General features: G+C 37.6%; 1 protein-coding gene across 1 annotated transcript in view; it reads right to left on the minus strand.

The window, feature by feature from the left end:
- NEK10 (NIMA related kinase 10) overlaps positions 1 to 25337 on the minus strand; it is a 79978-nt gene extending 54641 nt beyond the window's left edge. Inside the window, exons 1-22 of the mRNA XM_026045563.1 lie at positions 25315 to 25337; positions 22677 to 22792; positions 22286 to 22346; positions 20949 to 21082; positions 20527 to 20625; positions 17896 to 17980; positions 17068 to 17109; positions 15558 to 15636; positions 15121 to 15188; positions 14067 to 14146; positions 12860 to 12946; positions 11514 to 11738; positions 10863 to 11002; positions 9907 to 9968; positions 8094 to 8171; positions 6199 to 6263; positions 5283 to 5385; positions 5072 to 5200; positions 4343 to 4480; positions 3597 to 3642; positions 2905 to 3026; positions 2611 to 2713 (exon numbers count right to left, since the gene is read on the minus strand). Of these exons, the coding sequence (XP_025901348.1) occupies positions 2611 to 2713; positions 2905 to 3026; positions 3597 to 3642; positions 4343 to 4480; positions 5072 to 5200; positions 5283 to 5385; positions 6199 to 6263; positions 8094 to 8171; positions 9907 to 9968; positions 10863 to 11002; positions 11514 to 11738; positions 12860 to 12946; positions 14067 to 14146; positions 15121 to 15188; positions 15558 to 15636; positions 17068 to 17109; positions 17896 to 17980; positions 20527 to 20625; positions 20949 to 21082; positions 22286 to 22346; positions 22677 to 22750 (2020 nt within the window). The 5' untranslated portion in view covers positions 22751 to 22792; positions 25315 to 25337. The remainder of the gene's footprint in view (positions 1 to 2610; positions 2714 to 2904; positions 3027 to 3596; positions 3643 to 4342; positions 4481 to 5071; positions 5201 to 5282; positions 5386 to 6198; positions 6264 to 8093; positions 8172 to 9906; positions 9969 to 10862; positions 11003 to 11513; positions 11739 to 12859; positions 12947 to 14066; positions 14147 to 15120; positions 15189 to 15557; positions 15637 to 17067; positions 17110 to 17895; positions 17981 to 20526; positions 20626 to 20948; positions 21083 to 22285; positions 22347 to 22676; positions 22793 to 25314) is intronic.
- Positions 25338 to 26019: the final 682 nt, after the last annotated feature.

Below are 26019 nucleotides of genomic sequence, written 5' to 3' on the forward strand. Positions count from 1 at the left end.
AGTTCTGCTGGAATCGCTCTGCAAGGGCCTCCTCTGTAGGCAGCATTTTCTCCATGACTTGAAGAACTTAAGCACATTTCTGCAGTAGGTCTAATTTTTTTTTTCCTGTGCCCACAGCAAGGTAGAAATATTTCCCATACTAAACATTCCTTTCCTCTTCAACAAACATAAATTCAGAATCTTTATGAGAGACCTTTATAAGACTTGGAACAGAAGTGGCTCAGTTCTTCCCACATGCACAGTGGGAAATACTGAGGATCCCAGAACTTTTCTAAAGCGCATTGTTGTTGGGCTGCTCCATAACCACGCTCAGTATAGAATGAAAGTCTACAGAAGCACTTTGCTCCAATTTATTCCTCAGTATTCTTTTCTTCTTTTAGTCAAAATCTATGCGARTTCCAAACCTGGGCCATTGCAGTTCTAATAGAAACAACATATTTGAAGGATTTTGGTTACAGAGGAATTAGCTTAATTGAATTATATGGTCAGTGAGCAGATTCTCCCCACAAAAGTTTACAAAAGTACTATTTCCAGAAAGACTGCATAAGGAAGAGGAAAATAAAAAAAAAAAAAAAAAAGGAGCATTACACTCATACAAACTTTCAAGCTTTATTCCCTCAAAGCCAAATAGTTTGAAGAGAGACAATTCTTAATTAGCCTGTCACACAACACTGCTTCACTGCTAACACCACAACAGTATTACTGCAGTTAGAGATAATTTGCGCACCATTTTGGGATTTGAAAGTCTCCAGAAAATTSAATTTTGTCTCTTTATGATGACTCTGCACAGAATTACAGTTCCAAGTAGATTTGTGGAGCAGAAGCTTTTATCTTATAAAATGTGAAAGGTTAAATTCACTACAGAGCCAAGATTTAAAATTTCTTAATATTGGGGCAAATTGGGGTGAGCAAACACAGAGTTACAGTTCTGAGTTGATTTGTGGAGCAGAACCTTTTATTGTACAAAACTTGAAAAAGTTAAAAAAAAACTATTAAAAAGTTAAAAACTTAAAAAAGGGTTAAATTCACTATAGAGCCAAAATTTAAGATTTCTTAATTTGGGGGCAGATGCTCTCATTTCCATCAGACCTTTTTACATAAAACTTCCTATGAAACCATTTGAACTTGTCAAATGATCGATAATTTGCCAACCTTCTCCTTAAATACTGTGTGATCTAAAGGTTAACACTGTAAATGATCCAGTCTGTGGTATGGATTCATTGTATGAATCAAGCATGATACTACAGCATGCACCAATACCATATACATTTACTACCATTAGAAAGAACAGAAGTTATTTTTACTTTCATTAAGGCTGCAAACCAACACAGCCAGTCAAATTGAGAAGCAATAGGTAAAAGATCTTCAACTCCCTCTGGAAATTCCTTAAGTTTACTATGCTATTACTATTTAAATTCCTATATAAAATAATTATGTTTAAATACCACAAGAGTGTCTAATCAATGAGCCTAGAAATCGTCACAACAAGTTTCAGTTCTTCCAGTTTTCCTAAATATCTGTAAATCTTTGACGAAAATACAATACTTTTCAATGGCAATTTAGTAAATTGGACCAGCAGTAAGGCAAAGGAGCTAAATCAAGGCAAGACTGCCGCCCAGTGGCTACATGTTGGTATAAAATGCCAACACTACATACAATAACATTCTCAGTATTAATTTTTACCATTCAGGGACACTGAGTCATAATTTCTCAAAATTTTAATATTGTTATRAATTAGAGCTTTTCAGCTCATATGATTTAATAATGAATTTAAATGTGTGTATCATCAGGTATAAGTATCTACTTGAAAATGGCAGCAGCCAAATACATTGGTCTACTATAACGTAGCGTTTTGTGGTTGGGTGAGCTTCTATTTCTGCCTTTCCCTTTTATTTTCAAAGACGCAGAGAGGTTACAATCCTCAAATTATTTATTTTGTTCAGTAGCATAAGTAATAAGAATGTAGTAGATGTGCATGGAAATTAAAAACTACAGCCTCTGAATTGCCTGTTGAGCTTGCTGCATATTCTAGACTGTATTAATTCAGTCAAAGATGATACCAAAATAAAACATCAGACTGCTGCACCCAGTAGAGAATACAGAAATACAGGTCGAGGCTATTGACTGCCACAGGATTAAAGACATACCCCCCTACACCTCAATTGAACAACGAGAACAACTGATGGGTATTTACATTTGCATGGGCAAACTGGATTAGAATGGATACCCATTTCACTTTGTATGTTCATTAGCATTTGCTTAGACATGGTGCCTAATCTGGTTATCTCAGTATTCTTATTGATTTAAATATAAGCAGGCCCTGAAGCATTGTGATAGATTAATTTCTTTTATAGCTAAATCATTTCTTCAGTCATATTTAATATCCTTACCTGCAAAAAATATAGCTATGGATGCTGGTCCCTGGTGGCAACGAACACTAAATCTGCATTAATGACTGTTTTACAGAACAGTACAATCATGAAACAATTCACTCATTTCAGGCACAACGRCCAATGCACGTGAGTCTGAAACCTCCTACGAGTTGCAGTAGAGAGGTGCTCCTCAGATATATGACGGGCAATTCTCTTCAAATAAAGGAGCTTTACTTACTAATTGTAACTTTGTCCTTATCCCCCAGCATGATATTGTTTGGAGTAAGATCTCGGTGAACAATCCTTTTCTCTTTATGCAAATAACGAAGAGCGAGGCAAAGCTTAAAAACAAAAAAAAAAAAAAAAGAGATTCTTTACTGCAACCTAAATAAAGGCAAATGCATTTTTCTTTATATCTTGTATTAGTGACATAATAAGCATTACTTTGTTGGTTATTATTAGCCTGAGAAACATAAATGACACTACTAACTACCTGTAGGAAAGTCTCAATGAAAAACACACCGACGCTTACTTGGATAAATATATTCCATATTCTTTCTTCTGTAAAGTGCTGTTGCTTTTCCTTCAAAGAATGAAAGTGTTCTCCCAATGGCACCCCCTCTATGAGCTCCATCACTATGTACAACCYGTCATCTACACAAAAAAGAAAATAGTGTAGAAACATATTTATACAGAAGATGTAGCTTTTTTGGTTTTACTTAAAAAAAAATATATTTGTACAAGCAAATGTATTTTAACYTTAGGTACTCCCCWTTGTTATTCYGTTTTTTCCTCCATATACATTTCTRTCAAGGCAGCTGTAAGGAAGTCACTGTCCCATAACTACTCAGTGGGCAGATGTCGGTTGCTTCCACTTCATTAAAAAGACAACATGACTGAGCAACCTATTTCATTCCATCTACCAGCCTGCTCAGCATTCYAATTGTGAATTTCAGATTCATAATTCTACAGGATGAGGACCACATTTCCTATGTGCTTACATTGCATCTACTTTTAGTGATATAGATATAACAGTATTTCTCATTTTTTTCCAAGTTAATATAAGTATGTCTGATCTGTAATAGATCAGTAAACAAAAGTGCTCAGAAAATATTAGCACTTACTGCTCAAATCAGACATATTCCTTTCCAACTGTAAGTACTTGTTACATATTTCTGTTTCTTCACTGGGTACAGTATGGTAATTCTCTGCATTTATACTTACTTTCCAAGAAGGTTCTATGATAGCGTACAATATTTGGATGATAAAGCTACAACAAGGAAAGAAATGTAGATGTTCAGGATYGTTAGACTGATGGCACATAATTTCTAATGTTTAGCTAGGCATTGGAAGGAAATAATTATGATGTAACAACATCTTTTAGATTTCTTAATAAGGATTAATAAGGATTTCTTCCTCCTGTTTGTACAGCAAACAGGTAACAAGAGTTTCACAAAGTTGTCTATGAACTGCAGTGCAAGAGACCTTTCCCAGCTACCCTTMGGACAAGCAGAAGAGAAACCAGCATGGTTGCTATCCACTCTCCTCTTAATAACCACAACAGTCTGTAAACAGGCAGATACATCTGCATCCAAGTGCTGACCCTCATAAAGGTGTTTTTTTGCTGTTGTTGTCTATTTTCTCACTGTATGTTAAAGTCAAGAATACTTAATTGGAACAGAGACTCGTTAGATTTCAACTGCCACCCTAAATTACTGARATCTTTTAAAAAAAAGTTTGAATACTTCGAGTAGAAAAAGTCAATACCTCCAGTAATGAGTATGAGCACTGTTGTTTATATCACAGCAGGAATTTATGCAATATTGACAACTTTCAGGCACAAGGAGCCAATATTGCACTGATCAGACAAAACCACTAACAGCAGCTGGAAGCCCTGTTACACCAGGGCTCACAAGGATAAGGCTAACAGGAGGATGCCCATACACAGAACTAGAGTCCATGGGACATACCTGCTCTTTAATGATGGTTAATTCAGAGACGATGCTCTTTACATTACTGTCTCTGTCTTTTTTGTCCTTTCCAAACGCTGGATTGTGTAAATTGACTTCTTTCATTGCTAGAAGATTTTGTCCATTATGTTTTCTAACCTAAGAAGAAGATAAAAACCCCGTAGAATTAATATAGGATGAGGACAAAAGGATATTATTATGGATTAGTTCTCTGAGTCTAAGCCTCCCTCACAAAAATTAAAAGTTTGTGTTTGTTCTTTTTTCTGTATGTATGATGTGACTAACTATAAGAACTGCACCCTAACACTGTAAAGTTAGCAGTAACCTGCTAAACTCTCTGCAGTGTTTCAAGGAGCATTATCAACCCTTAATGTTGGATTTCAGATTAAACATGTCTGAACTTCTGTGTTTCTAGAGATTTGTTAAACTTTCAATAAATAGCACTTCTGTTCATYGCAAGTAATTGAAAGAAAGCAAAAGTAGCATTCAATATATCTAAGAGAGATAAGGATCAATTTTACACAGAGATGTCAAAAATCACAGTAAACACTACGAACAAAAAGAAGTGCAGAACTGGAAGCAACAAGCCCGGATGTGAAAAAGGTTTTTCAACCCCTGCTTTCCCTTGATGAAATTCAGAGGAAGGCAGTCAGTACTTTAAACAGTTCATAGACCCTCTTTGTGAAGCTTCCCCCAAAATGTATAGTTAGCATCAAAAGGGAAGTTTACCTTATATACATTTCCAAAAGCTCCACTGCCAAGGTGTTCTAAAATTGCATAATTGCCTATGTGTTTTGTAGGTGCCTTATTCTGATTGATGTTCTCAATGCTTTCAGCAATTTGCTTCAATTCATCACCCTGGTCATAAATTAAATGATAAATATAAAATATTTATGTGCAAAAAATATTTCCGCCTGACTCTATGAAACTTTTTACTTACCTTTAATAAATTTAACTTTGATACTAGCTCTTCATAAGCACTGATATCACGAACATAATGTCCAATATCGATGAAGATTTCAAACAAGTCAGTAGGGAAAAGTCTACAAAGATTTAACATTTTGATATATTTTAGAGACATGTTCACAAAAGCTATTAATCTACAGCAGTAGTGGAAATATTGAAAAGTAAGGCAGATGAAGAAAATATGAGAGACAGCAAAGCAGGCATTCATTTTCCAGTGCTTGACACTAGCCCCTGACATTCATTACAAGCTGGGGGCCCTCCACTCGAAAAAGTTGACAAATTCCACATTTTTAAAAGACAAAAGACATATTTAGAATTCTAGCAATTTATGATGGAAAATAAATCAYTAGAGAAACACTACCAACGGCCAGAACCCATAGACAGTATGATCTGTAGCTATCCTAAATCCACACATCAAAGAACATCTTTTATATTCTATCCAGTAAAACTTTCTACATCGTTGTAGAATGATGGCAAACGGGTAGCTGGTGAAAGATAATTTCTCCTTACTGAACCAACCTTTCAGGAATAGTCCTARGTATCTCTGCTTGATGCCTGGTCCTTCCTATCTGAAAGAGTGGAGGAGTGAGGAGAGAGTAAATGCACTCCTCCCAGCTCCTCGCCAGCCCCAGGTCTGTAATTCACACCTGATACTGCTTTGCTAATCTCTAGGATGAAAGTAAGGTTTATCTCCAGCAGACATCTTCCCTCAACACGTTTTACAATAGGATTTATGGGGCAGGAAGGTGCCACTGGAGACTGGACTGGACAGATTATTTATTCTTTTTGCTGAAAAGAAATGATGACATTTAAAAAGTATGTTCTTATGATTGGAGTGATAATTTGTAAGCCACCCAAAGGCAGCTGTACAAAACGTCTTGCTAACTTACCTTCTGAAGAGATGTCTGTTTCTTTCCATACTGAAGAGGAATCTCAAGGCTCTGAAAGCATAGCACTACAGTAARGGAAAAATTGTATTAATGACAAATATATACAAATTAAAAAGCTTCTGATAAAAACCACCTCTGTAATCTTTGTATTGAAATGAGTCAGTAGATTACCTCATAAATTAATCTCAAGAAAGCTAAAGTAAATATACTTTGACTTCATGTGATTGGCATACGTTCCCACTGTATTTCAAAAGTAGGCAGACCCACTTGGAAAAAAATATGGGTGACTATTTTGATAGCACTGCTAGGTGCCAAGGCACATATAAGTCTTCATTGTGTTTTTCACTTGCAGATAGCTCAAGATTTGAGACCTGCTTAGTTGTCCAGTACTGAAACAGGGCAAGTGTTACCAGTGAGTTTGTAATGATGCAGTAAAACTGAATTTTAGATTTAGGGCTTTTTTCCCCCTCCCCCCGAAAATGAAGTCTAGAGCACTGGAAGTTCCAACAGAAGGAAAAAGAAAGGAAGAAAGAAAGGAAGAAAGGAAGAAAGGAAGAAAGGAAGAAAGGAAGAAAGGAAGAAAGGAAGAAAGGAAGAAAGGAAGAAAGGAAGATTGTTATACTGTTTTGGTTTTTTTCTTTTTTTATCTCAGTTACACAAATTCCTCCATACACATGAAGTACACCTCAGTTTCTATATGTTTACCACAGAAGAAAACTTAATTTTAAAATAGCCCCCAGCAGGCAGTTAATATGTCTGCTTTTATGTAACTCATGTTAAATTCTCTGTACTGACAGTCATTTACTTAATCTGCTATACAATACGGTTAACCAAACAAAGATGACAATATGAAGCAAATCAAAGAGAAATATGCTACTGATATCTAAAACAGTATAAAATGGTAAGTGCCTTTAACATTATGTAAATCTACTTTATTACACCAGTGACTAAAATGCTACCGAAGTCCAATTCAAAARTCCTTATTTAGGCAACCATAACTGTGCTCTAGTAGTGCAGAATTGGTCCCCAAGTCAAAAATACTTTTTTCAGCATGTGGAAAACACATTAAATGAAGAAAACCAAGGTCAAATACTATTTTTGAAGGAAGCTGAATACTTGAAATGTTACAGGAAAGGACTGGATTGTTAATGCTGCCAAGAAGCTCTCTCTTTTTCAGAGCAAGATCCTTTTCAGTCCAAAACAAACATCCAACAAARGAGAAACAGGGCGAGCTTCTTTGTCCAACATCCCCCTGAGAATCCCAGCAAGAGCAACTTAGCTGTGCAGAACAACCTGGYCACATTTGGTCAAAGATGCTACCTTGAAAGGTTCTTTTTTTTCTTTTTAGAGACTGTACATAGTTCTTAGTATAGGACTCCGTCTATAAGGAGACAACACAATAAGAGATTAACAAGGAGACGGGTGACTTTCTTTAATGGGAATAATGGTTGTCTCTCTCACAGTAACAATGTGATGTAAAATATTAACACCTATGACATGCTTCAGTTAAGGCRTGATGATCTTACATACAGTATGTATGCACAATGAGTAACTGATACCAGAGCCACATAGAGGGGCAGCCAGGGCAGCAGCAGCTGTGTCACAGATGTCCCTGAATCACAGACAACTCCTTCTCTAGAGCTTAGTGGGACACCAATGACCTTTCACRGAGGCTAACAGATAATCCACAACTACTGATAATTTGCATTTTAAGTTGATCCCTCAGTTGAGTCACARTTTAATTCTTAGTTCCTGGGCCACCTGGACTTCCCCTGACTTCCCCTTCCCTTCCTTTGCATGGCTTATCGCTATTTCAAATAAAATTTTAAATCATAAAAATAAATCTCAGGGACTATTTTGGGCTTTCATCGTGCAACAATGTTAAAGGAAGTTACCTGTAATAAATTAGCTTTCTCAGCACTACTTTCTTTGTTTGGCAAAATCAGCTTTGCTATTGTATGTATTCCATTTGCCTGAAAGGGAAAGAGAAAGGTCAGTAATAATAGCACTTCTTTGCACAGAAACTACAAATAAAAACTAGCATTACTTCAAATATATTAGAATACACACTGCATTTCAGCTTCCATTTTCCTGTAACCATGCTTATGTCCTCCATTAATAGAGAGAACACTTTGTGTTGGTGGATTCACTGGTGTATTTGGTCGCAGTACTGCTCTCAGGTATCTCCCTGGTAGAGCTCCCTGATAGAGACTAACTGGAGAACTGAAGGGGTTTGGTTTCCRCTCTGCACGTCCTTTGGTGCAGTTCCTGACATATTTGCTTAAGCTGTTCATGAAAGTAGATTTGAACCCAGGTTTCAGACTGTAAAGCAGTGCCAGAAATGCACATTCATTTTTGCACACTCTGCTACTCAGGCTGCAATTCCTGATGGAGGTGCAGGATGCACAGGAAGAAGCAGCTACAGCGAAAGCAAACAGTTCTCAACTGTTTGAACAGAGCCCTTTGCCACTGAGATAAACCTTCAGAGAAACAAAGCTTGACTTTCTCTATAAGCTTGAACTCATAAACAAAAGAGCTGCAATTCTTCTTCCTCTATCTGATTGATAAAAATAGTCCTATGTGAGTTCCTTGATCATATTCTCCCGGCAGCTCTCAAAAAGTTGCATAAGCAGAAAGGAGTGGGAAATGAAACAGACTGTTGAGGGGTGGAACTGCTGTTGAAATAAATGTACTTGAAATTATGTTCGTATTCTACATTAGTTCCTTAATTTCCCTAGAGTTCTGCTTTCAAAATACATCCAATTTAAATAAGTGCTATTTTATTTGGATAAAATCAACTCATATGCAGACAAAAAGTTGTCAAAATTGATACGCCTTAATTAATTTTAATGCTTAAACTACACAGAAAWTTTTTTTCTAGACCTACTTCCCTTCCTTTCTTCTTGACCAGTTCTTTTGAAATATATGTCAACTCCTCTGCTTATCAGATTTAAGACTCTCCATTCCCTTGATTTGATTTAGGAACAGCTCTAGCAGGGTTTTAAGCTAACACATGGATTAAGAATCTTGGCCTATCATTTAGTGTAACAGAAGTGACTATAGATTTTAGCTGGTACTAGTGTCCTCAATAGTTATGTCTTTAGCTATGCATGAAAACCTTAACAGGATTTTTTATGAACCATTTTCAGAACCATTGATTCTAGACAATTTAAATGCTGCATTTTATACTGTGCTCTAGGGCTGCACTTCTGGGGGTGGAATGCTAGGACATTATTTTAGAAATATCAAGTCCCGAGGAAAAAAAGGTAAATAGCTTGCCTGACATGCCAACATTAAGTTGCTCAAAGTCTGTTTTAATAAACTACATAAAAATTGAAACTGTGTTTTCCAGCAAATTCCATGTTTACTCTGATCTACTATTCTATTTTGAATATGGCAAAAATATGGTGAGAGATTTCAATCAAAATATAGTAGGTGTTTGAGTAAAGTGGTTCATTCTAACAACCAGGCACATACGTTGATCTCTGTCAGTCTGAGTGTGTGTGCCTAAAAAGAGACATGAAGTCATATAAAGATATATCCAATCCCTTTGAAATTCATTTTGTTTGTTAATTGAATGATACTGACCAATAACAAAAAAAAAATAGTCAATTCCTACAAATATAGGTTGCTTCCTTGCTCAAGAGAATAATCAAGATATGGTAAGATTATAAACAATGATGCCTTACTTAACTGAAGCCTTCTCACCTGTATGACTTGGTAAGCATTGGTATCATTGAGCACCAGTTCAGTAATTGCAGCACAACAAGCTAGAATTGAAAAGATCAGATGTAATTCAAACCACTAGATGCACAAAAATATTAATGTGGATAAAAACACAAACACTGTCAAAATCACAAAAGATCTCTGYAGGTTCAGTGCTTACACTCCAGTGACTTATGTAGGAGTCCTTAGAGAAAGCAGGCAAAAGTAACCCAGAGTAACTCCGTGGGGGCAATGTTTCTGCAAGGGGACCATATTCTCTACGCCATATACCAGTGTTATTTATTTCACATTCCACGCTCCTCAGATATAATAGATAGTGTATTCAAAACCAGACTGTTGCCTATTATGTTATAATTTTCAAGGGGACATTGCCAAAGTTAATATAATCCCAGCAAGGATCATTTGCATAGTCCTTCCAMAGGGAGTGACAGTTCTCCAGAGAGCATTTCCGAATGGCAATACTGACTTGCTGTTGTGATACGGCTCTAATCTCTCCACAGCTGCTGAAGGAGGCTACTGATCTCACCCAAAGCCAGCCTTTGAAATGCCACTTTCAAGGTGCTCCACCATAATCAGTTCAGGAGTGGTCTAGCATAGCAATTTATATAGAGGGTATGATACAAGCCAATAAAAATAAACTCAGGATAAAAACAAAGTTTAAAAGGAAAAAAATGCTTGAYGTGTTTTATTGGTGAAATAAATGTATATGATTCCCATGAACTAAATACATTACTCTGTGCTTCTTTCTTAAAAAAAAATAGGATACTTTCTGAAAATATGTACTGGGACTGCACATCTAGACATAAACACAGCTTATTTGATGCTCCCACTCTYCGAAGCAGGTGTTATTAATTATTATTCCAACTTTGAAATATTTTGAATCCCTTTGTGCAGGTGGAGGTGAACACATAACCAAGGACTAGGGTTTAAAAACCTACCTGCCTTAAGAGAAAAAGCATTTTCTTCTACCTCTTTAGGACTCAAATCTTCTGAGAAATTAAGATGCTGGATTCTCCCTTCTGCATTCGCACTAGATAAACTTCCAATTGAAGAGCGATCAGAAACAAGATTTCTCTTGCTGAGGAAAATTAAATTAAATTTAATTTAAAAATGGCAATCTAAAAATTGGCTTAATGTACCTTTGTTAACCAATTCTTACATTCTTAAAATCTGGGTGCTTATCTTTTCACCGGATTAGGTACTATGCTTCAAAAAAGCAAACAAACATTTAAGCAGAAAGTACTTTAAAGTGTCCATCAATTTTACCCACAATTCTAGTTTACCAAAAAGGTGTCAGAATATTAGGGAAGCTAAGTAGACAATAACAGCATTTCAAATCTATTCCTGGTTTTATTTATACAGTGAAAATATAAAAAATGCAATTTAACAGAGCAATGAAATATGCATAACTGGAAAAGAAAAACTTCCTATTCATTATGTTTTGTATAGCTTTTTAATTTCTGCAGTCATCACAAACAGCAGAAGAAAGAAGCTGTTTTATAAGATGTGGCTTGGTCAGATGTACCTTAATATATGAAACAGGTTGTTGAGGACATAAACTGCCATAATGTTGAAGACTGAAAACCTACCCTTGTAATATATGAAGGAGCTGCTTGATTCCACCCCAAACTCGGATTTCCACACTTGTCTCAGGATCTTCACAAACCTGTACCAGAATCCAAACTATACTCCACAGAAGCTTGACATGATCAGAATGGAGCAAACTCAGCAGGATCGGAATTCCTTCATACATTTTTATTTGTTCTTTGACTTGTGACTCTGCACAGAGGAGTCGTAACAGCTCTGCCGTGAGCCTGAAAAATCAGCAAGAAATTTCTGCCTCATTCACTTGAAATGCCATTTAACAGAGGGGAGAAAAAACATAGCAAATGTTTGAGAGAGAACAGACATCTCCTATAAAAGGAGAGGTTAAAGAAAACTTCTATTTTCTATTGAGTATGAATGTCACAATATGCAGCCAAACCAACAGTGACCAGTACCACTGTGTAAAATTGTACAGTGCTACTGTGTAATTATAATAACTGCATAAGCAATTTAGGTTATTCTCCAGTATGGTATTAATATTATGGAATGTTATGTTTACAAAAGGGATTTGACATATCACAAAAAAAGTTTATACAGAATTTTTATCAGCTCCACTCTCTGTTATTAGTGTGCATGTATCAGAAAAATTATGGCTCTCATTTGGGGCCAAAAAGCTGTATATATGTTTGATAAACCATATCAAACCAGATGAAACCATCTGAACTTCTGTCCTTACCTAGCAGTGAATTCACCAGCTTTTTCTCTGGTTTCAAATTCCTCTTTTTTAAACAACATTATAGTTTTAAAACGATCTAAATAATTTAAAATGCAGAATATAAATAACATCTTTGGGCATTTTTAATTGCTTTATTTCTAATCACATGTAAAATTAATAAGCAAAGAATTAATACTCTCTAAAAATGTTAAATGTGATAGGGTAAGTGAAATATTAAGTTCGTGGATTCTTATGCAAATGCAGACAGGACTGAAGGAGCCTTTCTGAGCTTCTGAGCAAGAGGATGTGCGGCTTCTGCTAGAAACTAAAGCAGCTGCGTCTGATGCCTTTTACTCATTTCCATTGTGCATCCCAGGATGTGTGAGAGCTCAACCCAGGTGCTCTGCTGGGAGCAAAGAGGAGAAGCTTCAAGAAACGCAGCTGCTGCCACTCAGAGGTAGCTTTACCATCTATGTGAACTGYAGGCCTTCACCAGGCACGCAGGAGACAGCCTCCTGGAAGAGATTTTGCTCTATCGATACCTGACTGAAAACAGAGAGTTTTAGAACTTTACCTGGAATAAAATAGCATGTTAYCTAATTCATCTAAATCATCATATCCCTAAATAAAAATTAAAAAAAAAACAACTGAATGAATCTATAAGCAAAATCTCACCTTTTAGAAAGTAAATCGTATTCACGTAATATCACCAGCAAGTTTTCAACAATGATGAGCTCACTTATCTTCTCCCTACATACTGGACTACAAATTGATTATTTGGGGCATTTATGTCAAATTAAATTATATAAATAAAAAACCACACCCTTCAGCCTCCCTCCTTATGCATTCTTTGACTAATTATTTTTTTCTTGAGACTTAAATAATGATACCATATTGAGCACAGGAACATTTAAAATTACAAAAATATGTTCGGTCAAAAACTGATACTGCCACAATTTCCAGTTTTCCCTGTACCAAACAGTAAATGTGTAAAACACAAGTATATTTACTTTGCTTGATATTAGAAATTAAGAAATTAAGTAAATAAGACTTTTTTTAAAATAATCAAACGTAATTTGTATAAATATTCTTAATGTACTCCAGATATCTTTTTGTCCTGTCCAAATGTAAAAAATAAAATTCTASGGATAGAATCAAATGCAAGTTAAAAACATAGGCGTAATTCAAATTAATCCTGAAATATTTTTTTAAAAATGAAATTGAATGAAAGAGATATGCGCTTCAGTTTCCTGATTTTCCTAAAATTGTTTCACTTAAAAGAAATAATTGTTTTAAAAGTCTAGAAGCAAAAATATAATGTAGGACAAGGAGTATTTCTTCTAAAAAACCCTTAAGAATTAAAGATATTGTATCTTTCTTTTCCTTTTCTTCCCCACACCAGAACTATATATTATAATGTAATTTAAAGCAGCCATTAGTGAAGAGAGGGCACATACCCATGTATTTGGCTGTATCCACTCTTTATTTACTACAATGAATAAACTTCCTGCTGGTTATTTTGAGGCACTGTCATATTCCAGTACAGGACATAAATTTTTTATACACAGAGAAGTAAGAAAGGATTATAAAAGCCTCTGCAGGGACTACAAAGAGATTATATGACTGCAGTCTTGCAGAGTTCTTCACATGAGTGTGAAAGCTACGTTAAGGACCTAAGTCTGTACTTGGTAGCTTGTGAAAGCTTTTTAACTTCTCATTTTTACTGCTGCAGTGTAAATTTAAGTACACTTCATAGGTATCTGCAGAACACGGCCTCATTTTGAAAATAAGTGTCTGCCTCATAAACAACAGTTTTAATAGTGTACYAAGAGATAAGATTAAAATGCTTACTGGGAACAACAGCATGTTAAATGGAACTTACCTTTCCGCCAGGCTTGTTAGAGCAAGGAGGGCCCCCAAAAGCACATTGCTGTCTCTGGCAGCTAACAAACTTACTAAAGTCTGGAAAACAAAACATAAAACAAGATAAGTGAATATAAACTATATGCTTTTCTGTTATGACTCAAAATCTTTTTTTTTTTAAATTGAAAAGTCAATATTTTACAAAATAAAGACTCTGAATCCTCACAAAATATGCTAAAAGTATTAAATACACTTAAGGTGCTCTTAAAATACACTTAAACTTACACATAAAATCTCAGAATATACTGAGTCTTAGGACGAGGAAGGATCTCTCTTTTCAAACTCTGGCTAGCATCTCTCATGCCTGTTAAAGCCCAGCTTAGGATACCATTTTAAATTCTTTCYTGATGTGAAACACTTTAGAACTTTAAATCAAGGGCCCTTGAAGTTAAAAATTAATTTTCAGCCTATATTTAAACTGTATGTGATGTTAAACACTACACGTACTCCAATAATGATTTAGATTATACAGTGGCACTCAGAATTGTCTGCATTTTAAAAGAATATCTTTAAATGCTATCTCATCACAATTGCTGATTTTTTTACTGCAATATAATAGAATAACCAGACACTACTGTTTTCAATCTCAGTTGTTCCACAATTTGGCCACAAATTGGCCTTCAAATATGGCAAGTGTGTGTCCTTACACTCACAGTAACCTCAAGCTGCTTAAGGGAATAATCACAGAAGATACGATAATGTAAATTGSTAGGAAGTAATATGTAGTTTGGTACAGTGTACGCACAACTACCGCTTTTATAGGAGCAAGTCTAGCCAAGACACTTAAGACTTAATTACCTCAAAGCACCAGTAAGCAGGCACCAGGCCAATTTAACACACACACACAAAATGATTTTATGATAGTAATTCACACCAGTAAAATGCAGAACTTACATTGTCTTACTTAACAGCAAGTTTGACATTGTAAGAAACATAGTCCCAAATTTGAAAAGCATAAAGAATTCAGTTAAGTAGCTAGTAGGTTATAAGTAGCAATTTTATAAAGCACTTACTTTATGTGCTCCACTCACTATAACCCTTTTTCTTTTATCTTTAGCAGCAGCAATCTTTTGAAAAATATCTATGAAACAGAAGAAATCACATAAATTGTGTCTTCATCAGTGAACATTTTTCATTTTACCAAAAAAAAAAAAAAAAAAGAAATTAAAAATAAGGATAAGTTCTTTCTGGTTCACTTTATCCTGTTATTTTGATATACAAGGAAGTAACAAATTTTTTAGGAAGAGATATTAATACTCAGGAAAACAGGATGTTGCTAGCCCACAGCTGTTTGGGTTCCCTTTATGCTTGTGTGATGATGTCTACATAGAATCTAGTGATATCTTACTTTTGACCTTCTGAAGCATTTCAAACATTTTTTAAAGCCTCACATACAATCTTTGCTACAAAGGTCTATGGGGACTTGCAAGATAATAGCTGTAACACTTACATGTCATGTTGACCAATTTGTCCACATTATGCTGCTGTTCTCCATACTCAAGATAGTCATTTGCTACTGTTTCCATATACTATAGGTTAAAAAAAAAAAGGATACTATTAGAGAAAAAAAAATAAATCATAAATCTAATTGTTATTGCACAGAAACAGCCTGCAGGTGGTGCACCTGCTTCACAATACTGTACAGTTTACCCAGTTATTCCTGAAACTTACTGCTGTGGCTAGGTTCACCACTATAATTTTATTAGCGTTTTCTACAAAACACTTTAAAATGAAGTTTTTTTTATATGTCATGGTTTTTATATGAAATTGTGATACCAAAAAGATGTTTTCTGTATTGTATATAATAGTCTAATGAAGGACCTTAGACTGAGATATGTTCAGATTTGGCAAGAAAATTTAGATGAACAATTCACACTAGACTTACTGCTACTATTCAAATTTCTGAGGGAATTTTGAAAGTCTCAACCTTAACATTTTTCAAAGTGAGTTTTGGAATGCAAGAATTCCCTTTAGCACTTCATTTTATCTCACTTTGAAAGATAAAAAGAGATTAACTTCTCCCAAAGTTCAGAAATCATTAAAATTACTACTGATGATTTTTGAATTCTGCCAGCAACACATATGCAAAAAAAAWGATAATCAGTTCTCTGACTTGGTTCCTGTTGCAGAGGACTGCGTTTGCAGCTGTTGCCAACATCTCAGGAGGCCACTGTACAACCCCACTGTGCAATCCCTCAAGAGGCACAGCTAAGCATTCAGTGGCATAGGAGTGGAATACACCAAACAATTCATACGGCAGCCACATCCATCAGAAGGAAACARTCTTTAACAGCTGCAGCTCTATGGATGTTTCAGACTGGTGACTGCCAGACCAAAGAATTGATAGCACGTTATTAGTTCCCTGAAGTAAGAGTGATGCCATAGATATTCATGAACAATGATTACATTCTGGAAAGATACATTTATTTTTGTAAATTCTACTTTTCTGGGAGGAAAACTACCAATGGTTAGTGCCAATCTCAGACATATCCAAGTGATGCTAAATCTTGCTGTCAGGTGGACAACAAGAGCAGAGCAATATTAACACAGAGCAATAACAATACAACAGCGAGCGTAATACAAAGATGCTGCAGCTCCCACATCTCAGCCTGTTAAGCAGTTCTATCACTCTAGAGTCCCCTTGGGAAGTCATTTGCTGAAGCTCAAGGTGACTTCACTCATCTTTCCTTCAAAAGTCTACAGTTCCCTTTCTTTTGAGTCACCCAAACRTTGACCTGTCCTAAACCTTTTGCCACTTCAGTGGGCATCTTTTAACCCTCCCAACTAAAAGCTAAGAGTTAACCCCTGCTAGATTACATGGACAGTTGCTTTGTACCCTGGTGAAAAAATAAACACACTACCTGCCCAACTGCAAACAGAACATACCTATAAAGTAAGCTTACATGTACACAGCTTTTTGCATGCAACACGATGGGCGAAGGTACTAATAGGACTTTTACCTGAGCTAGACTTTCCACACCACCCAAACTGTGGAGCATTTCCTAAAAAAAAAAAATAAATAAATGGACGAACAACTTAAGAATACAGAAAACAGGAATGAGAGAACATATGAAGATAAATGTCTCATTTCTTATGAGAGTTGAAAAAACAGTAGTCAAAGTCAACAGCTTCTGGAGATGCTCAGCACCTTTAAGTTTAGAACTACTTACATGAATTTTATTACTTATATAAAAACATAGGGTTGAAATTTTAAGGTTTAGAAATTGGAATATAGATACAAGCCTCAGAGTACCTGCTAAATAAATTCATAAAGACAAATATCTTCATATTTGAGATATGTGAGAGTTAATCTTATGAATAGCAAATATAATAGCCAGAATACAATTAAAACTATGAAGTTGTAGTTCAAAGTATAAGGTTTCCAGGAAGAACAGGTAGTTTTAAGTTTCSTTCAATTCATACATTATAGAAAATTTATACATTAATGCCAAGAAATCAAGTCAATTAAGCAATCTTGACCAGAGCAATGACCAAGCTCTCTGTTACACAGATTCACAGGTTCTTTGCYAGGCTTAGCAGCAATGCATACTACATAGTAAACACGAGAAACTGAGTAAATTATCTAAGAACAGCAGCGGTTGACTCTTGGAATGTTTGCTTGCAGCTCACTTGTATCTTCATATGAAGAAATATAGGTACAAACATGTAATAAGTTTGTGTCTGTAAAAATGCACACATTTTTATAAACAAGCCCCTAGATTATTATATGCATGCTGCTTATTAGCAATCTCTTCTCTAAGAAGGAAGTAATATTTTGATATACTGACCCGATAGCAGGGATCCCTTATTAGTAATCTCAGGCAGATTAATACTCTCAGAAAATGGATGGATGGAGCTTGCTTAACCCACTCCCTGTAGTGGAAATATCCAAACATACAAATCAAAACCAATAAATCACATTGCATAAGTCATTTCAATTTCAGGATTGATTTACTAGAAATGAATAACCTACGCTAGCTATGCAATATACTACACTACAGAATTTTATACTATGCAACTCTAAATCCTATTTATATTCAAACTTAGTAACAATTTTAATTAATTTGATTTAATTAATATGAACATTACCACCCTCATTTATTATCAGTGAAGTGATCTASGAATGAACTAGGAAAGATCAGATCATGATTTGACAGAAACTTAGCTCAAATGAAGCATCAAGGCCCCAAAGGGTAGAAACAGAGAAAGCATATGCCAAATTTCAGTGCACTAATTCTACATTCATAAAAATGTAATAAAAACATGAGTGCTGCAGAGAAAGAATAGCTAGATTTGAAATAAAGGTTTAAATGAGCATCATCTATTCTGTTTTTTTAAAAATATATTATTACTATTGTAAGAATATTAGTCTATTATTAGTCTAATTATTCTGAAGACTATTACTAGTCTTTGGAATAACTTATATTGTTTARATGTTTTTATATGGGATCATACTTTCACAGAGAGCTTCCTCTTTTATTGTTCCTGCATGTGGAGCTTGGCAGAAACCCCAAATTGGACTTGCACAGAATACCAAAGGGCAGTGGTCCTACATAAATACCAGCAGTGTTTGAGTAATTACATTGTCCTTGGAAAGTATATATACCCCACTTCCCCATTTGAAACAAATCGAGCATTGGAACCCTCTTGGTTTTGTTTTACTTGAGAGAATCTGTRTCTGGGCAAGTTTCCAAAGAATGGGAGAAGTCTGTGCGACGTGGCAGCTCTCTTCCCTTGTTAGCATTTGCAGTTAGGAATGACGCCAATGGTTAAAAATATTTGGATAAAAATAAATGCTGTGCAAATAGATACTAGCAAAATCTCAGCCCTTTTAATGCCAATATTCTGCCAGAAGCAATATTTTTTACTTTGTTTCCATACTTGGTCCCTTTAGAAAAGCACTTTGCTTTCAGGCAGAGTAACCARCAACCACATTCTGGCGCTAGGAAACAGTGGTAGGTGAGACTGGAAATGATCTTCACCTCACTTTGAAAACAGATCCTGTAAAGTTATTTTTTCAAAAGATCTTGATTCTTGATCAAAGCTAGTTTCCATAACGGAGCCATCCATCTGCAATACTTTCAGGAAAAGTAGTTCTCCGAGCCTAGTTAAGGTTTGAGAGCCTCTGCCTCTAGTCATATTTAGGCTGTTTGTTACTGGAGAGCCCAGTGTAATTCAGCACATGCCAGSAGGCGTTTTTCTCCCTGTTCAGTTGCACTGCTTCTCCCAGTTTAAGGTCAGCTGATCAGAGCTTTATTCTCCATGGGACTATCTGCAACCARGTCTTCTGCTAACACAGTGATGAATCAGCAAGTGGGTGTGAAGTTTTTGCACCCCTACAAACATGGTTGTGCCAGCAAAGTGTCTAATGGAGATGCAGGTGACAGCTCCTTAGGCAGCTCTGMGAAAATGCCACGGCCACAGTTCCAAAGAGAGGATAACATCATGGCTGCAGTAAGAGATTTACAAAAGGCAACTAAATCACCTTTGTAAYTGCACTTCTGCTATGGGTTTTACAGGTCTATTAATATACACTTCTTTCATTAATCTTATCTGGGTGCTTTCATTTATAATAAAGGAGGCTGGTTTTATTATATCATCATCAAAAGACATGTGCCACAATATGTRAACACAATTTGGAAAGAGAGGACATAAGCTATTCTTAAATTGTTATTCTTAAATGAAGTGGAGCCACTGATATCCCTCTAGTAGTACTGAGATGATGAAATTCACTCACAAAAGAGAGAATTTCCAAACTTTCCAAAGATTTGTCTTGATAAAAAATACAACACACTTCAGTGGCATATATTAATCAAATTCTGAAAAAGACTTTTCTTTCCCAGAAATGGAAGGCATCAAAATGGGGCAATTTTCTTGAAGGTCTTGCACTTATTTTTTCACTCCATCAAAAGCTATGAGAACAACATTAGAAATGGGTTTTTTTCTTTCTGTTACATGCACATATACAAGTAAAAGTGAACAGCAACATAAGCTCATCTAAGTTGCACTGAAGTCTTTTTATATACTGGCAGCAGTCCATAAAATAAAAATAAATATCAATACAATAAGAATGAAATTATTTTTTAAAAAAAGTAAACCATAAACCATAGCCACCAGATTTGGACAGACAATCATGGGAAACATGGGAATCATGTTAGAATTTTGGTCATCCACATTTAGTGAAAGGTACCCAATTCATCCTCCCAGCAACCAAGTGTTCAGTCTTCAGTACTGAATACAAAAGATTGTTTATAAGGCTAAAACAATGATTATCCAGATATGTGAAGCCAGTAGTTTCCACACAAAAGGCTGCCTATGAAATATCCATGCCAGGTCTTACCCACGCATACAGGTTCTTTGCTTAACTCATGGAAGAGTAACCTCTCTTCCTTAAATATAAATGCATGCAGTATCCTTACCTGCAGGTAAGCCTGTTCTGAACTAAAGCTGTGAAGATCTCCTGAAAAAGTTCATGCTTAGGATGCTTGCTAAAATTTCTCTCATTCTTGTAGCTCATGCTAATGAAAAAAAAAAAGTTGTATTGGTTGTATTTCCAAATAAAGACATCACTACTTCATTTAAATCAAATATAATAAAACTYGACAGCCCACTCTGTTCAATGGGAACATATGACTGACACTTACAAAAGCAAGAATATATACAGTTAGGTTTAGAAAGCTAGAAGCAAGTAATTCACATTTTGGACGATGGGTTAAGATGGAAGTACAAGATACAGATAAAAGTGCAGATTATAGATGCTTTTAACACCCCAACAAGCCCAAGGTGCATTAAGATGTTGATATACAATAGGGTGTTGTCGTGAGAGCTGCCGTTTTTCAACCTGAATTTTTCCAGTTCAGCAGATTCGATGGTTCCTTGCGACTGAGTGTGGTGTTTCTGCCCATCACCATTGATGACAGACTGCTGAGACTTGGTCATGCTGGCTTGATCGCTTTCAAAATGAGTAGCTGGAAACTAAAGAGAAAAGGGAGTATTTGCAAGGCAATCACTCTATTTTATCAGTTCTATGAGAATGTTAACATGCAAAATATGCGTTTTTCCAAGTTCTGACTTGAACCACAGAYAGCATTAAATTTTGGATCTATAATTTCCATTATGAATTTATATGTATGCGTGTGTTATATACACATATATATTTATGTACACACACACTTGTGATATTTATCACAATACAAAAATGAAGTGCTGGAGAATCAATGTAAAATAATGCTGTACATCAAGCTATATAAAGTGTCAAGATGGTGTCTTTTAAAATTTATAAAAACAAAGCTCAATATCAAGCTCAATTCTTTTTGTCATCACTTCTTACCAGTCTCACTTATACAATTGCACAGCCTTCGTATTTTATTTAAATTGGAGGACTGGGATGTTTCAGCTTTATACTTGGAAGCAATTCCATGCCTCCATCCAGGAAGTGAAGGGAGTGATTCCTTTACCCTATGAGGGATTCCTCACGTCTTTTTTTTTTTTTTTTTTTTTATGATTTTTATATGGAATAGAAAGGCAGGAACTGTTTGGCATTCAGAGAACTGCTGCCTCTTGCAATCTGTTGCTTTTATTTTCTTTGAATGACAAACACAGGCTCCACTAAGCGTATCAAGGTGGACAAGATGTTACTGCTAACAAGCCCCACACAGTGAAATCTTCCTGCTGAGGATTCTCAGCTGAGTGTTACTCTCCCAAGATGAAGTGTTTACAGTAAAAATGCCAATTTGTGCTTTTATATTCTTTACTGTTCTTAATTGTATTGTAACTAATAAATCTCCAAGACTACTTTCTCCTAATATTGTATAAAAAGCCCAGATGAAGATAAAGCTGTTAGACTACTTGACTATGTGCAACAATATCTGTATAAACTCTGCCAGAGATATTGAYATAACAAAGCAATATTTTCCCATTAAACAGAGATTACAGCAGGTGAGGTTAAGAGGTTGGTCAGCCTCACTCCTTCATTCTTTCTGAATGGGATTTATCCCACTGCTCGAATTCCCCCAACAAAAATAAAAGATGCCACATGCACTGCACAAGATTTTACTAACAGATTTAATTAATTGTACCAGAACATAACATCATAACTATTTGCAGCAGGCTATAGTCACCATTATTTATAATTATACAATTGTAGACTATGTTTAATAGTGGTTAGTGAAAAAATACCTGTTGTTTGCTGGTCTGAACGTTTAAAAGAGAGTGAAGCTTTTTAAGATCAGAATAATCCCTAGGATAAAACACAGCAGCGTGAGAACATAAATTAATAGTCACATACAAATATTTTTTTGTTAAAAAAAGAGACCAACAAGCTACATGGCTAATGGGAAAAAATAAAGTTCTCTGATGTGGCCTAATGTCACCACTCTATGTAGAAAAGAATTTATAGCTTCTCCAGAATGCCTTAAATCAATAAAGGTGTAAATAAACTTTGCGACCAGAGTAACAGTCGTCATGTTTACACTGCATTTCCAATTACAGCATTCAGCCTTGGCAGCTAGTGCAAATAGCACGTGGGTACTGCTGAAGTTCAAACAAAGTAAAACGTCACACACTGTACCTAGTAAACGTCCCAAGAGTTTTCCTGTCTGATGCTTTTTCTGTGCTCTTCAGCTTTTTGTCCTGATCAGGCATTGTACATTATCATCATCGTCACGGGGCTAAAAAAAGCTTTTCCTGAAAAATAAAGCAACAGAATTCAATCACTATGACAAAAAGCAGCAAACGCTTACAGAAACAACTGGAATTACTTCAAGACGAAAAACGTGGGTCAGCTATCTGGTCAGCACAAAACTCTAAACACTAAATGACTAGAGTCCTTTAGAATTCCACATATTAGCAAGCAAAGTAATTAGCCTTACACASAGCAACCTTCATTTCCAGAAACATTTTCAGTGTGGGTAAATGACATCAGCTGTCTTGCCCTTCGTCTGTATTGGCATTGCTCCTCTTGCAGCATCCTGTTACAGTTACTTGCATCCCTAGGGTGGGATGGCTATTTGYGTGACCGCAGGGCTTGCAGCCTGGCACCTGGGCTGTCCCATACGATGGGCTGTCCCAGCAGCAGGGAAAATAGTGGCTTTTTTATCATCTAAACACAGACGAGAGATGAAAGGTAGAAGAAGGAAGTTCCTGACAAAACAAATGAGATGTATGCATCATGCAAACTACCAGGGAGCCACAGAAATTTCCTGCGGAGTTTAGAATCGGGATCTCCTGAATTTCAGCTGCAGGCCGTACCCTAGCAGTGCCCAGGCTTTCCCCACCGAGCGGGATGTGTGTCCTGCTTAGCCCAGCAGAAGAGCAGAGCTGGTTGAATAACGGGAGCAGCGCAAGAGCGGAGCCTCAGCCCCTATGGCCCCCTTGTCCCACCGCACATAGACTCTCAGTGTATCTGTCTGCCCCCTGCACGGCCTGACTTTCCACAAAAGCTCTGGGCTGGCCGCTTCCAAAGCGCCCATCACCCTCGCTGCAAACGCTGCATCGCAGGCAGGGAGAAAGGGAGAGAAAACCATGGGAATAAAGCAGCCACGAGGAAGCTCTCACCATCCTTGGAGCAACCATGCAGCAGAACCTGCTCCCTGGGGAGAAAGGGACTCATCGATCCGGAGCAGGCTGGAGCGGAACAATAATCCCAGGGAACTGCACAGAGCTGCGCAGTGAGAGAGCACTCCGGGTTTAAGGAAAATACATTCCTCCCTTTGTTTCATTCTTCACTGGACATGGAGAGTTTGGATGTCCCATTGATGTCTCTTTACCAGGACTTCCCTATGAAACCTGACAGCCTCCCCTCCTCCTCTGAAACAAAGTTTCAGAAAGTGAAAACAACCCCCCAAATAAACCAAAACACAAAAAGACAGTGGAGGATAATCTCCCTCCGTAACTATAATAGCTAAGAACCGTCTTAAACAGAAAAAAAAATCTAGCATGCTTTATTATTTTTGCTATCAGTCACTACTGGATACAGATAATAGATATGAACAGCTTTATAAGCCAAATATCCTATTTATCTTGAATTCTTTTCTTCATTACTCCATTGGCTGAGCTCCACTATCTATCACACTGAAGGGTAACTGACGTAAGCTGGATAAAGAGGCAGCAGATACCTTGGCTTTAGTAAGACTTCTGATGCTGTTGTCAGACAGGAAAGTATCTAGTACCACATGCTGGCTGTGAGATCACATGGAAAATTTCTCCTTAAAGGAGCAATTATCAATATGTTATTGCCAAAAAAGTATTCCAAAAAGGGTCAAATGATGGGAAGGGAAGCATTAAAGGTGATGAAGAGCTCTCGAAATTGCCTTCTGCAGTGACCTCGGGAYGGCTTCCCCCACAATTCCCGGAGATCCAGGCAGCCAGGAGGTCACGGCCTGTGACGAGAGGGTCTGAACCCAGGAATCGCACAGGCATCGGCTGAGCAGTATTTCCCACGGGATTTGCATCAACATGGAAATCTGTACATTTGCCACACTACACACATACACCTACCACTCAGTTTTACCTTGTTTAACCAYAGGGAGGATCCAGAGAGTGGTTCCTATTCCCCCAGCAATTCAAAACATTCAAMCCCCTTTTTTGTGTGCGTGTTTTCCCTCTGCTTTCCCAGTTCCAGTGGAGCCATAAATGGGCAGGCCAGGCTCACATTCCTGGAGAGGAGCCAYGCGAGGCCTCGGGCTCCTTTCCCAGCTCATGACTTACGGCTGCAGATTGGGCCCGAGTGCACCCTGATAAACTGCAGCTCACAGGCGTGCGGAGCAGCAGCATCGCTGCGGTTTACACAGCAGATCTCTATCAAGGCACGGACACTTGAGCAGCTCCGGGAAATCTCTTCCCTCTGCCCGGCCAGGCCTTTTTAGGGAATCCCTGGGGAAGACTGGGGATGGTGCCGGGATGGGGAATGTCTCTGAGCATTGCGGGCTGGCTAAGGCGCTGCAGGGAGCGCGGGAGCGAAGGGGCCGCCGTGAGCATCATTTTAGGATAAATATTTTTATATTTATATACGGAAGATGTTTTATCCTAGATGCTGTTAGGGCAGACAGAGGCCTGAGATGCCAACTGTGYGGGCAGAGGGCACCCAGTGTACACAGGGCTTGAAGTACAGAGACTCCTGGCCTTTGCAAAGGTGCCCCCCACCAAGCACTTGCTTTTCAAGGCGTTTTGCACCACCTCGTGCGCCTGCAGGAACCCGCTGCTATTACCTTCGCTGAACGCGGTGCTCCCCGCGGCTCAGCTGCCCCGCGGCGGGAGCTCCTGCCCGGGACCGGGACCGGGCCCGGGCCCCGCCGGGAGCGCCAGGGCCGCGGGCGGCGGCAGCCTCGGGGACCCGCCGCCCCCCTCGCCCCACTCACGGCGCCGCCGCGAGGCCTCCGCGCCGCCTCCGCCCCGCTGCGCGCCCCGCTGCGGCCGCGGCGCCCCGGCCAATCGCCTCGCCCCTTCTTGGGGAGCCGCCGGCTCGCCGACCAATCGCAAGTCCCCGTGCTCCGCGGCGCCCTAGCGACCGCTAACGCCGCGGGCGTTGCCATGGCGACGAGACGCGCCGCGGCCCCGGGCCCTGCACAAAAACGGACCACACGTAGAAAACACATTAAAAAAAACACACATCAAAAAGACCCCGTTTTGGCGTTCAGGAGGTTTTTATTACTTTTACCGACATCCTGAAACATTACAAAAGATACGTTTTCCGCCGCCAGTAATTAAAACACTTAACAAAAGGCTGGATGTTTCACATTAAAGACAAGTTCGAAGTTTGGCGTTTTCTGTATAAACCGCACATTGATTCCCCCTCTGGAATAATGTTTTAATCGACTTTGGATTCTGTTACAAAGTAGGAAAGCATTAGGGTAATTAGAAAAGCAGTTGTAAAAACGTCCAGCCGTGCAATGCGGCATCACCTTTCAAATGGC

Source organism: Nothoprocta perdicaria, unplaced genomic scaffold (assembly GCF_003342845.1).
Source record: "Nothoprocta perdicaria isolate Ctin4 unplaced genomic scaffold, notPer1 scaffold_40, whole genome shotgun sequence".
Taxonomy (NCBI): Eukaryota; Metazoa; Chordata; class Aves; order Tinamiformes; family Tinamidae; genus Nothoprocta; species Nothoprocta perdicaria.